The sequence below is a fragment of the Micropterus salmoides genome, unplaced genomic scaffold, assembly GCF_014851395.1.
Source record: "Micropterus salmoides isolate LMB-PRFRI ecotype aquatic unplaced genomic scaffold, ASM1485139v1 Ms_hic_scaffold_16, whole genome shotgun sequence".
Classification (NCBI taxonomy): Eukaryota; Metazoa; Chordata; class Actinopteri; order Centrarchiformes; family Centrarchidae; genus Micropterus; species Micropterus salmoides.
Window position 1 is genome coordinate 12,850,872 of NW_024040707.1, and position 14,191 is coordinate 12,865,062.

At 39.8% G+C, this 14,191-nt stretch overlaps 2 protein-coding genes across 4 annotated transcripts; both read left to right on the forward strand.

Moving 5' to 3' along the window:
- Window positions 1-169: 169 nt before the first annotated feature.
- On the forward strand, window positions 170-3,595 carry lsm14b (LSM family member 14B). 2 transcript variants are annotated; one of them, XM_038722165.1, is made up of 8 exons: window positions 170-941; window positions 1,067-1,230; window positions 1,338-1,470; window positions 1,590-1,784; window positions 1,944-2,027; window positions 2,156-2,317; window positions 2,690-2,834; window positions 2,934-3,595. In XM_038722165.1, exons 1-8 carry the CDS (start codon window positions 821-823, stop codon window positions 3,076-3,078), a joined length of 1,149 nt encoding a protein of 382 aa, XP_038578093.1. In that variant the 5' UTR covers window positions 170-820; the 3' UTR covers window positions 3,079-3,595. The 2 variants fall into 2 exon arrangements, with proteins under 2 accessions (XP_038578093.1, XP_038578094.1); XM_038722166.1 differs by having other exon boundaries at window positions 182-941; window positions 2,690-2,822.
- Window positions 3,596-3,684: 89 nt separating this feature from the next.
- On the forward strand, window positions 3,685-13,732 carry LOC119905303 (calcium-responsive transactivator-like). 2 transcript variants are annotated; one of them, XM_038722168.1, is made up of 11 exons: window positions 3,685-4,375; window positions 5,188-5,264; window positions 5,368-5,452; window positions 5,750-5,882; window positions 6,328-6,579; window positions 7,414-7,578; window positions 8,983-9,084; window positions 9,607-9,699; window positions 9,852-9,971; window positions 10,065-10,192; window positions 10,699-13,732. In XM_038722168.1, exons 1-11 carry the CDS (start codon window positions 4,307-4,309, stop codon window positions 10,723-10,725), a joined length of 1,251 nt encoding a protein of 416 aa, XP_038578096.1. In that variant the 5' UTR covers window positions 3,685-4,306; the 3' UTR covers window positions 10,726-13,732. The 2 variants fall into 2 exon arrangements, with proteins under 2 accessions (XP_038578096.1, XP_038578095.1); XM_038722167.1 differs by lacking the exon at window positions 8,983-9,084.
- The last annotated feature ends 459 nt before the right edge of the window (window positions 13,733-14,191 follow it).

The window sequence follows — 14,191 nt, forward strand, 5'->3', positions numbered from 1 at the left end:
CTCTTGGTGAGACTTTATCACATCGAGAAGAGTCTCTGAGAGAGTGTATGTGTTGTACAACATGTATTTGCAGGTGTATGCACAGTATCCAAGCATTTTGAATCCATTTGGCTTTATCGTTGACGACTCAAAATGGCTGCGTTGTTGCTATTTTTTCCAGGAGACCCGCAGCAACTGCCTCAGCGCTCACAAAGTGATGCTGTCTGGATCTTAAAGTTTAGAGCGCAGATAAACAGTTACCATCTTACATAAGCCTAGTTGTTTTACTACTCGGGCTTCATGACGCGGAGAATAATTTCTAAGCAGCCTATCATACACGCACACTGTCCAAATAAATGTTACACATAGTCATAACTGTCAGTTGTGCTAAATATCAGACATCATGAGTCATAAATGATACGTTTAGCACAGGGATGACAAGATAGTGATGGGATTTACGGCTCTTTGAAGAGAGCTGGATGTCCCTTTCTAAGACGCTCTTTCGGCTCCCAAACGGTTCTTTATTTAGTAGCCTACGGCTTACGTTAGGCAGCATTATTATTTGTTGCAGGAAATAATTAGGCTATGCAAGATTCTTCATCTGCAATACATTGAAATATTCTGTCATTCTGATGATCAGGAAGTCTTCACCCTACCAATGAAAATGGGCGTGTCCTATATCAACACTGTTCCAACTGACACATCACTAATGACACAAGTTTCATTGCCAGGTGCGTTTAGGCCTCAATTAGTGGGCGTGGTTTAAAGTCACCTGAGGACTTTTATAAATTGTTTCTGGTCGCTAGTTTTTATACACAATTGTCCTGAATATTTTCTAGCCATGAGTTCAGCAAAGCCCTACATTGGCTGTAAAATAGGGTTAATTTCAAAAGCCCAAAATCGCTATGAGGGGATTTTGTATACAATTGATAAAGTGAACTCCACAGTGGTGCTGGCAAAAGGTGAGTGGTAGGCTATAGGCTTATGCATGTCCAAAAATAGCCAAGGTGCTTTTTGCTAAGTTGTTTGTAGACAAGAAAAGTGAGTGCCACTCTGTTAGCTTCATCAAACATTTTATTTCGACTAGTCAAATGTTTTGGAACGGAGGGACGACCCGCTGACAGACCAACACCACCTAAAGATGATATCTATGAGTACATCACTTTCCGGGGAAATGATATTAAGGATATCACGCTGTGTGAACCTCCAAGATCTCACCATGGCCTACCCCCAGATCCTGCAATAATACAGGTACCCAAGAACAGCATGGTTCTCACCCCACTTTAGAGAACCTAAAATGAACAAAGTAAATGAAGACCTAGGTAATGTGTGGACTTGCTTAAATGCCTCTTGTTCAGTCATCCAGTGCAGGCTCTTCAGGAATCTACTCCGCTCATGGTGGATCACTTAGCCCAGTAAAAATACCTGCCTACAACCAGCTAGCTGCCAGCTCTCTACTTAACCAACAGTATGCTGCAGCTCTTGGCCTTGGTAAGTTGAACATATTTGTGTCTAGTAAATGGACCATAAACCCATACCCTTAGTGTAGCAGGATACTTTTGATGTAGGTTGTTTTCATACAGTAGTATTTGGTTGTGTTCTTCAAACAGGGCCTATACTTCCAGGCCTAAATGTTAGAAAGGGGCCCATGGTGGAGAAGGCTGTTCAAACCCTCCATGTGGAAATATCTGGCCAGAGGAGAGGTTTGACTGCATCCTGGGAGAGGGAGCAGCAATGGGAGAGAAGGAGGCCCCAGAGGACCAGAGGAGGGAGTTTGCAGGGCAGAAGGGGCACTGGAGCCACCAGTAAGCATAGAATTACAATGATAGGCAAAAATCTGAAAGTGCTTTAACAGTCTTGAAACACTTCACAAACTGTTTGGAATGGTCCAGGGAGTCCTACTTTTATCCATCTTTGCAATTGAAGTCAATCATGATTACGTGTAAATGTCTTTAAATTTAAAGTGAGGTCAGCCCCAACTGTGCATAGTGCTCGGCAGGACACTTGGCAGCAGAATAATGAAAACAGGTCACCACCCAGAAGAAAAGGTAATTGTGAAACATTCAGGTTTTTAAAACTGAATATCTTTTTCTGAATATAAATAACAAGTTCTCAAATTCAATGTTTGGGTTGTTGTGTTTGTGTGGTTTTTTTATTTATTTTTTATTCCTTTTAGGAGCGCGGAGACGCAGAAACCGTAATAGAGGCCAGCTGTTGGTGGCGAATGTTCCATCTGCCATCCTTAAGTTTGACACAGACTTTGATTTTGATTCCTCAAATGCACAGTTTATTAAGGAGGAGCTGGAGAGGGAGGTGCAGGACAGGATGAATGTGAAAGGTTAGTTCATCAGCTCGTGACCACAAATGCACCCTTTTCATCTTCTGAATTGTTTTAACTAAATTAAATGACACTTAAGGCCCACACTTTCTTTAAATCTCACTATATCATACTAAAAGTTAACTATAGCCTACTCTGCAGGTAATCTCTAAATCCACTAAATTGTCAGCAGTAGCAAGATAGTCAGTCTATCTTGGAATTGTTCACCATAGTGGCATGACTGCACTTTTTCATGACTTCATGTTATCTGTCTTAATACACGTGTGCAATGACTGTTTCCATTTTGGCATGTGCTTGTAATCTATAAATAAGCTTGAAATCGGGAATAGGTCAAGTGAGACTTCAAAAACCAACTTGCATGTTTGTCTGCAGATGGAAATCATGAGGTAGCGAAAGAAAAAAAGGAACTGCAGTCGACTGCAGAGGATGATCACTTTGGACCAAAATGCTACTATGACAAAACGAAGTCTTTCTTTGACAACATCTCTTCTGATAAGAAGTTCAGGTGGGGGGGGTGGTATGTGTGATCCTGAATATTCAAATACTAGTTTCTCCTGTATTTAGAGCTAGAGGTTTACAGGCTTGTGCCTCTTTCTGTGTCAACCAACGATTTCAGGCTAACATGGGCAGAGGAGCGGAAGCGCAATCTGGAGACATTTGGGGTCCCTGGACGGTTCCTGAGGGGCCAAGGCTTCAGAGGTGGATATACTGGACGAAGAGGACGGGGCACTCTTTCTTCTTACAGTACTTCTTATGTATAACAAATGGGGATATTGTGTGTTACCCATAATGAAGATTAAGATCCGCAAAAGCCGCTCTGTTGGTGCTGTATGAAGAAGGATCCTTTCTTTAGTCACTCTCCCTAAGGCAGTTGTCCTAACCCCATATTGCCAGGATTATGTTTGGCCACATTTTGAGTTTAGATGCATGGCTCACTAAATGGTCCACTGACTTATTTTTTTATTTTTTTTTCAATTACATAGGAAGTGAATGTTAAGCTTCTGTTTTGTTTTCTGCTACTTGGAAGAATTCTGCTCCAAAAATGTATTTGTTTCATATTTAAAGTACCTGGCTTTGCCTCTTGGGCGAAGGTACTCATCATAATTTGTACACTTGTCATGAACAAATGTTGTAAATATTATCAACATGAAATGAACTAAACCTAAATGTATGTTTAAAAAAAAAAAAAGGTGAAATCGTGTTCACTGCTTTATTCTGTGGTATTGAAGCATCAAGCCAGATTGATATAAATAAACTGGGAATTGCTGATGATGGCCATCCTAATGTGTAGATTAGCCTTATTGTTGGCCAGTATCAGTGTTTTATGGATATTACTCATTGTCTTAAAGAGCACGTGTTTTTCTTCAATATGCTGCAACACCTTTTAGATGTGTCGTGTGCACCTGATGTGCATGGCGATATTGTTACAAATATGGACGTCAGGTGAGCTGAGACGCCGAGCATTTCCTCCCGAGGTTACAGGCAAGGCTGCACGCGACTTATCTAAGGTGTTGCAGCACGTTGAATAACAATTTAAACATTAGTTTTAATTTTTTTTTCCCCCTGACGGTGCCAAAAACAACTTTCACAACTGCTCCTCCTGTTATTTTGCTCACCGAGCAGCGTGTGGAGTGATTGGCTGTCATGAATCAAAGGATACCCGGTTTACAGCGAGAGAAAGTGGTAGGCTACTCACTGTCTGGGTTGTACCAAAAACTGAGGGATTTCCCCTTTCATGTCAAAGTTGATTATCCATGTCATTAATTGCATGTAGGCCATAAATGATGAGCCTACTTTCACCAAGAACCCACGTTTAATTACACAAAGAGAAATTAGGTATTTTCTTATTTGTCTTCCTTTATGGACCAAAGCGCAGTGTCAATACCCCCGTTTCTTGGTAATGGATAAACTATGTAACCAAATAGAGGGCTGCGCTCAAGATAATAAATATTAGAATAAAAGAAGCTCTTTTATTTCCCATATGTTAAAATGTCGGTGGCATTTTCATCGGCGCGCCCCAGGAGTAAAGGGGAGGTGACACAGCAAACGATTCAAAAGGTAAGAAATCTTGATGCGTCGCTGCGTTTAAACATTCTAGTCTAGATGGGAGTGTGCGGTTCTCAGCCAGTGCAGAGAAAGTAACCTGTGGTGAATAGCAGAATAAATGGCAACTGGTATTGTAACGTTACAGTCATCTGAAGGTGCGAACCAAACAAAGCCATGACGGGTGATGTAGGCGACCGCTTTTACATGCTCAACACTGGCTGGAGCTGTTTCCTAGTGATGCTGTCATTGTCGCTGCTTCTTCCTGACGAATGATGAATATTGTTTATGCACGTGAAATGTAGATATCGGCTTTACATTTAGTAATAGTTTCCAAGATTTTTTAAAAAGGAGAACGCCATTACAGGGGTTTATTAGTTGTAGGTGCAGGCAGCGCCCCATTACGTTTTAATGTTTATTATGGACACCCGCGTTGTTGCACAAACATATAGCCTATGAGCATCCACTGAGAAAGAGCCATGGTAGATGGAGGGAAACTCGGCAACACATGACAACCCTGAGCACTGTTCTCCTCAGACTGCCGATGCTTTCATCCTTGACTGAACAGTTTATGAGGATGTTGGTTATAAAAAAAAAAAAAAAGCAACCTATCCTAAGACAGGGATTTTCAAACTATGTCCTAAATAAAGACTGTGAGAGGCTTCTGCTTCATTTGGCCCCATTATGAAAAAACTGACCCAGAAAACATGTTCTGAGAATACAGGACGTCACTGCAATGTCTTAAAAGAGCCTATTGTAGTGTCTAATACACCATGCACTGTGACTTGAGATAATTTGAGCTGAAGTTTTTTGGTTGTCTCTCAAAGATGCTGGATGAAAATCATCATTTAATACAATGTATAATGGATTACCAAAGCAAAGGCAAGACAGCTGAGTGCACACAGTAAGTGTTCTCTTTTTTTGTATCTCTGACTGATGCCTTGTAAATGTCTTATTACAGCAAAAGTGAATAAATAAAGCTATGTTTTATTTCCCCTTTTTGACAGGTATCAGCAGATCCTGCACAGAAATCTTGTTTACTTGGCCACAATAGCAGACTCCAATCAGAACATGCAGTCACTACTACCTGCAGTGAGTCCTTCGTGAGGTTTCAGGGACAAGTAACAGAGTAGTTTTCTCATCTTCATCAGATTTATTCTACTCCTGCTGTCCCATCACTTCCCTCACCTTCTCTCTTTTTTTAAATGTAAATATTCATAATAAATCCATTTTGAAAACATATTCTTTGGGTAGACTAAAGTTATTCTATATGGCACAGAAGTAGACATTCACATCAATATAAAATAGAGGCATGAGGACTTGAAAGGCAGCAATTAGAATGCTTTCAATTATTATTTTAATTGATTTACTGTATTTTTTACTTTCTAGCCTCCTACTCCCAACATGTCCATGGGTCCTGGAGGGATGGGCCAGAGTGGGGGACATGCTCCAAGCAACCTCAATGATAACATAGCACCAGGACTGCCCCCCGCGTCTATGATGCAGAGCCAAATGAGCAATGGTGAGATGTTAACAGAGATGGGCATTTTACAGATAAACTCTGGCCCACATGAACTTTATTTTCTACACAAACCCAGACGTGGTGTGCTAACAAGCTCCATTTGTCCATCCCTTGTCTTGAGTGCTCGTCTGATCCTGACTTTGCTGCATGTTTGTGCTGCCGATATAAAACCAAGTTTTGTCTTATTTATTGTCTCCTGCAAGTTTCTGTGGCCTTATGTTCAACTATGGTCTGATTGTCAGATTTGTTTGCAGCCATCGCAACTTTTTCTTTCTTTCTGTTTCTAATTCCTTTCTACACACACCATAAACACTCATTACTCACTCCTTGTACAACCATGCAAGCTTCCTGTTAAGATGAACTGAATGTGGGCCCATGATTGGCATGCTATGGCACCACATGGGAACACGTGCTGGCTGCTCTGACTGTGCGTGTGTGTCGTCAGGCCCCAGCCATGCCCCCATGCAGCAGCAGTCTGGTCAGGTGCACTCGGCTATTCCCTCCGCATCCCTCAGCCTGCCTGCCAGCAGCTACGGTAGCTCAGCTTCAGCCTCCGGTTACAGCCACGCCTTGCCCTCCTCCCAGGGTAGCATGATCCAGGGCCCAGGGCCTGGCTATGGCTCTTCCTCTTCTTCCTCCACATCCTCCTCTTCTTCCTCCTCCTCCCGCAGCAACCTCAACATGCAGTCAAACCAAGGTGAGCCAGGTGTAGAGGAGCCTAATCATCGGGAATTGGTCCATTTTTATGGAAAGGAATACTTGCAGGCAAATGAACTGGACACACCAAAACACTTAATTATCAGTCACTATGCTAAAGATGCAAGATTCCTCATTTGTTTCTATTTTGTTATTTGAGCAAGGTTTGGCACTCAGAGGAAGGGAGTGATGAAAGTAATAGTGTTTTAAGTGTTTAGGGTGAGCTAGAAAGCATATGGTAAATAGTTGATTTCTGAATTACCTCTGAATGTTATCATGAAAGACGCTAACTTGATCTTGCTTAAAACATTTGCTCACGTGCAAATCTGCATTCATCAGTTTTTAAATTCCCTCCTAGTCCAGTGTAATCATCAATATAAGCAAACACATTCAGTTCATCAGAGGGGTGTCCTGCCTCCTCCCTTCTTCTTTCTGCTCCAGGCTTTATCTCTCCTAATCTCTGACTCCTGACCCTGAAATGCAGCCCTCCCTTCCTTGGATGTTGATGTGGATTTAGTGTACCTCTGTTTATGCACTGACCACTGGCTTTGTTTACATATATATTTCAGAGCAGTATCTTTAAAGCATCTCTTCAAAGAGATTTTTTCTTTAACAGACCTCTGACTGCTATGGAACCATTTTGGCATTACCTTGTGCCCCTGTTGCCATGGACTTCTTTCTACATTTGTTTATTTGTCAGTTTAATTATGCACATTTCTGTCTGAGTTCTGAGAATGCTGTGTATGCTAATCCCGGTATGTGCATTGAGTGAGTCTGTGTATATTAATGTTTGAGATCTCTCCCCCCCCCCTTCATAATCCCACCTCCTTTCCAGTCACCATGATGCACCAACAATCTGCCACTCCACACTACTCCTCAGCCCAGGCTGGGGGCCAACATTATCAGGGACAGCAGGCCATGGGCATGATGGGTCAGGGCAGTCAAGGAAACAGTATGATGTCTCAGAGGCCCATGGGATCCTACCGCTCCTCACAACAAGGTAGGTGGTAAGACTTCTTCATACTAGTTTGTTGTGGCAATGTGCTCAGTGAATTTGTTTGTGTGCTAAAATACATAGATGAATGTGTGAGTAGATCTTGGAACTGTCTGGACTGAAATGGTCACCGGGTTTCCATTTAAGTGAGGCTCTGGATGACAGTGTCACATTTTCCAGACTGATGGAATTGCCTCACATTTTAGTGCATGCATTGTATTAGTTCTTGCTTACAAATATCATAAACTGGGAGCGGTAGGTCTGCAAATTAGTCCATCCCAGACTTCCAACTTTAAGAAAGAGACTGGAGATATATCAGTTGTGTTACATTAGATAACTGTCTCTGTAAATCACTTAACTTGTGCTGTGTCAGCATGTGCCTAATAATAGCTCCAACATGTCCTGTTATGTCTTTTGAAGGGTGTAGACTAGGCACGTAACTCAGATATGTAAGAAGGATGGGATACTGTTTCCAGGGCAACAGGCCATGGTTGTAAGTCCTCATCCACTCTGTACACTATTATACTTGCATGACTGGGTGAAATATTTCCAGACAGAACTGTATTATAGAGTTGTTGTGTCTATAGTTAAGTCGGGTGACACGCTCACCAGTCATTGGTCATGAGGCTGTTGCTATGGGCCCATATATCAATTGTGGCTTCTTGGGCATGTTAGGAGTTGACAGACATGTTGCTATGAAAATGTTTGGCTATTGTTGCAGAAATTAAGATGAAAATGTTTTTTATGCTACAGTTCATCTCTGTATTAAGAAACTTGTCAATTGTGGTTTGCAAAGGAGACTAGACTGTGCAAGGCTCTTTATGTTCTGTTGGTTTTCTGAGTTTGTTAGATAAAATTGATAGGTAAAGGCAAGGAGTGGAATCTGGAGTTTCTGCACACCACCACCAGGCAGAGATCAGATTCTCCCTGATAACTGGCTTTCTCATTTTCTCCCCAAAAATTTCATCTCATATAATTTGTCATGGAATTATACTTTGCAATTGCCCCACTTTAATTACTGTTTCCAATATGTGGGTTGGCCCTGAATAGCTTCCTTCATATTATTATTTCAACCTCTCGAAAATCATCACCATTGAAATTCTACAGTGTATTAGTTAAACTTAAGTTCAAAATTCAAATTCACATGTTACTTTACACTGTTCATAACCATAATAATAACCTCATAACTAAATGACAGCATCTGTTATAATCTTTGCTTTGTGTCTTTCATTATCCTTAATACACACATATTCTCTCTCACACACACACACACACACACACACACACACACACACTCTTCAGGCTATCTCAATGACCCAAGTGTCCTGGCACAGCCCCTTTAGTCTCCAACTCAGCAGCCAACCGGTTCAACCAATTGTTTAATCAATCGTGGTGTCGCCTGTCTTGCAGGATCTGCACAGCAGTACATGGGACAAGACGAGTTCTACGGAGAGCAGTATGGACACACTCAGAGCTCCAGCGAGCCCATAAACCAGCAATATTACCCTGATGGTAATCATGCACATCCATAAACTTCATACACACAGCTCTCAAACACACAAACCCCCATTATAGGTCATGCCATTTCCTTTTACCACCATCCCACAGGCCTGAGCCAGATTTACTGCAGGGCTAAAGCTTCTTCCTCCCAGTCATCGTCTTTTCCTCTTAATGTGGGAGATGAAAAGTATTTGTTTTAAATAGCAAAAGACTGACTTTGGTCTCAATTCTCTTTCCTCCCAGTGTGTCTGTGTCCATACTGTCCCCTTTGGTGTGCCGAAATTTCAGATTTCAGAGAGTGCTTTAGGAGTGTGTTGAGGAGAGAGCGCAAACTTCCTCCAGGGTGTTTCTTTGTGCTTTGTGCATTATATTGAAGTGGGAAGCCTTGTTGTTGTTGTGCTTGTAATTTTGTCATTGCACAAGTATTATCAATGTTTTGGCTTCGAACTGCGAATAATGACTTCTCTTCTATGTGTAAGTGGGGTTTGCCTTTGCAGAGGAGTTTTTGCATGTGTTGAATCGTGTTCTCTGCAGGTCATGGGGAGTACTCGTATCAACAGTCTTCATATGGTGAGCAAGGCTATGACAGGTCCTTTGATGAATCTTCACAGCATTATTATGAAGGAGGTAACAGCTATTCACTTTATAAACCTTGTGTTTTAGATATACAGTATTTCACTGCACCTTCACAACCTCAGTTTGTCTAAATGTGGCCAACTGAAGATATAAGTACTGCCTCACAATAGCTGACATGTGTACCTGTGTATCTATGCCTCCAGGTAACTCTCAGTACAGTCAACAGCAAACCCAGTATCAGCAGGGCTCTGGCCAGCAACAGCCCTTCAGCCAGCAACAGTACTCCTCTCAACAAGGCTACAGCGGACAGCCACAGGGATACGGTTAGAACAACCCATAAAACCTATTGTGTGCATTCACATGAACATAAACTCACACACAAAACAAATTAACTGAATGTAAGCCCTCTGCTACAGGTCCTGGCCAGGGTGGATCATCCCAGTACTCTCAGTATCAGCAGGGTCAAAGCCAACAGTATAGCTCCTACCGTTCCTCCCAGGGAGGTCCTGGAGCGCAGACGCAGAGGCCCTATGCCTATGAACAGGTATGTCAAATTAGATTATCTCTGACTCTCTGAAACTGGCTTTCTGACAGTGACGACTTTAACATATAGAAAAATATGTATATAATCCCTAATGAATGTTTAATTTGGCTGGAATTCACCAGTTCATTTTGTATTTTTAAAAGTATTTGTATTAATAATTTAGTAAGAAATGACTTTAAACTTTTGCTTGCTACAACTGCTAATGTATGCTGACGTAGCACAGTATATGTTAGGGCACACACAAGTGCATTTTTTCCAGTAGCTTGAGGCATAAATACACAGGGACCTTTACAGTGAACTGTAATAATTCATAATCTCAGACATTTTTTGTTTCTTGTTTTTCAAATCAAACTCTTACATGATATCAAACATCAGGAAAGCTGATGCATGGAGGAATAATAGGTTAACTTTATACTTTTGTACCGTGTCTGCCTCAGAAGCAACAGAAAAGAAATGATGTATGAAATGCAATCTAATCTCTCCGTGTAAATAATTTTACATTGCAGGGTCAGTATGGGAATTATCAGCAATAAGATGCCACATTATTTTCCTGTTGGAAGAAATGAAAAAAGGAAGGGTTCAACAGTGACACGCTGGCTCAGCTGTGGATTAGAAGATCTGGCTTTATCATATTCATTATCCTCTCATTAATTCATTATTGTAGCTAAGAATAGATAATCTTGTCAAATGTGACGCTTTCCTCATCTGTTTTGCTCGCTACAGGGGGTAAAGTGCTACTGGTCACCCTACGAAAAGTCAGGGTGCTTGTGGAATCAAGACAGTTAATGTAAACCTTCTACATGTACTGAAAAGGTTGCTAAAAGGGAGCAGTAAAGTCATCAGATGAGCCTCAGCAAATTGCTTGTATCCTTCCCTTTCTTTTTCTGTCTTTGCTTTCACTTGCCTTTAACCTATACCCTGCTTTTATTTTATTTTGCAAGCCTCTTGTTTTATTTTTCAGAGAAGGTCTGTGGTTTGTGAGACTTTGGCTATAAAAAGCACATTAGCCTTAAAGGTAGTTTTCCTTGATAATTAACTAATAGATTAGGTCCATCTCTTGCTTTAATTCCTGGTAGAGACACATTAATTTATGAAGGTGAAAACTTTGGTCCTTGAACCTGACTTGATCAGGGGATTTGTCTGTGTTGGTCAAAATGTAATGTGTTGCTGTGTGGTCTAACATTATGTGTTTTCACTTTCTTCATATGTCTTACTGAGGTAATAGACACAATAGATAGCTGACTGATCCAGACTTAAAAGTGTGTATCATTGTCCATGTTAATCATACATCGTGGTAGTATTTTTGACACTTTATTTCCAGTGGCATTACGCTGCATAGACATATCGTTATTGTGCAGAGTTAAGAGGGGTTACACTACTCTGATGCTATTTAGTGATGATTTTACATATAAAAAACACATCACCACTTTGTCTGCACTTTATTTTGCAGTGACAGTGTATGTATTGTCTGATATTTTGTATTGTAGTACAATTCAGGCTATTTTAACAAATGATCCTCAAAAAGCCAAAGTAACACAGGAACAGAACAGTTACGTGTCCTGCACGTCTACTTAAATAAGTGCAATACACTCAGTCGGTCATGTTGAGGTTGGTTCTGATGGTGATCTCACACTGTATATCTTTATTTGTAGTTTCTTGACATATATTAAAGGCAAAGGCTAGGGCCGGTTTGTCTGATATTATTAAAGCTGGGGTAGGTAAGGTTGGATACACTTGATTTTAACAGTATCCAAAAAAATCCCACCCCTTCCCTTCAGACCTCACTCAAAACATTTTCATGCACAATGGGCAGAGTTCGTGCAGGTAGACAGGATTGACCGTGCTTATTACAGTTCTGTGACAGCCACAGATACCGGATTTTCTTCTAACTTTTATGTCAGGGCATTTGATGTATTGATTGCTGTCGGGATGTAAAGAGAATTTCAACGAACAAAAAAATGCCTCTGAAATAAATTGCCTACCCCAGCTTTAAGCGTTATGTTGCAGGCTTCAACTGAAAGGTCATCTTTTAATGAAAATTATTTTCTGTATTTCTTATTGACAGATAATGTGAAGTCTTTTACCACAAACATAAAGCTTACTACTTTAATGTTCTTTTTTTCAGTGAAAACTTTTAGCATCATCTTTTGTATTAGATGAAAAAAAATGTTAAAAATAAGACAAGTGTTATAGAGGAGGTATACAAGGGTTATAGAAGGTACACTTTTAGATAAGTGTAGATGTCGTAAAAGCACACTTGCCTTATTCTTTCTATCTATAGATAGATAGATCTATCTATCTATCTATCTATCTATCTATCTATCTATCTATCTATCTATCTATCAATCAGTGTTGGGAAGGTTACTTTGCAAATCTAATAAGTTACCGATAACAAGTTACCCAATTTAAAATGTAATAGTATTGTAACTATTTCAATTACTTGATTAAAGTAATGTAACTTATTACATTTATTTACTTTTTGATTACTTTTCAACTGTTAACTATTTTGAAAAGACAGTTTGTGAGGCGCTGCAAATTCAAACATGAGAACCAATCAAAAGCATCAGAATAGCATCAAACTTTACTAGATGGCTGGGGCTGGAAATGGCAAAGGAAGACAATGTGCACATGAAAAACATGCAACCACAACAAAATTAATATTATTCAACTTATAGCCTAGCTTTTTACTGAAAATATTCAGATGTAACCCCCAGTGTAATCATGAACCTTTTCAAAAGTAACTCGAATTTAACTATACATTTTCCCCAGGTAACTGTAATCCATTACAGTTACATTTATTTTGTAATTAAATTACGTAACTAAATTACATGTACATACTTACTCCCCAACACTGCTATCTATCTATCTATCTATCTATCTATCTATCTATCTATCTATCTATCTATCTATCTATCTATCTATCATTACAAAATGGGCATATACTGTATTGTATTGTTTATTTATTTAAAAGAAGACACCTCTGGTTATTTCACTAATTGCTGTTATTTTTACAGTTTGAGCAGTAAGGATTATTAGTGTGACTGAGGGTCGAGCTTTGCAGTATATTCTGTATTAACTTAACTTACTGTATCTCAGAGGGGTAAAATAACACAATGGTTGCAGTCATTTTGCAGGGTTAATCAAGAATGGGAGATACCTGGCTGTCAAACAGCTAAATAACTATGTACCACTCAACAGTGACAATCACTTTCTTCTCTATAATACATTGAATTTGTATCAGTGTTTTATTTTACTGTGATCTGTATGACAAGTCTTTACCAGTTCTGTCTATGTAGTGTGTCTTCACTGATCTGGGTGGTACGCCTTGTTTGTGTGTGTGTGTGTGTGTGTGTGTGTGTGTGTGTGTGTGTGTGTGTGCGTGCGTGCGTGCGTGTGTGTGTGTGAGAGAGAGAGAGAGAGAGAGAGAATCAATGTTGGTGTGCATAATCCAAATATGAATGTTATCTACTTATATATTGTAAGACTGCATTGCCTGATCTTTTCTGCTGTCTTTTGTTACTGTTTGTTATATAAAAATAAACTGACCTTCACCTTTTTTTTCTCTGTATTTGTGTATTTGTTAAGGAAATATCAGAAGTCACACATCAATATAATAATGATATTATTATTATCATTCTGTAGTTAGTAGATATAGATAGATATTGACAATGTGGATACTGCTTACAGTATTGTCTGTTTTCAGGCCATTTGTGTATTGATTAGAGGTGTTTAAATTCCTGTAAATGCAGATGGGTTGTAGTGAATGGGATTTAGTCAATGCAGAAATTGGCATTTCTGTTACTGCCCAATAGAATATGCAACAAAACAAAAATCTGTAGTTTTTAAGTAACCTTTTCTGCCTCTGAGAAGTGTTCAGACTTTTATTAGGCTATATAAAGTATCACAGATGTAGTTCTATTAATGAACATATTAATAAGGATATAAAAATATGTTTAGGCTTGTTAGTAGCAGCACAGCAACTTTTTTTCTTTTGTGTAC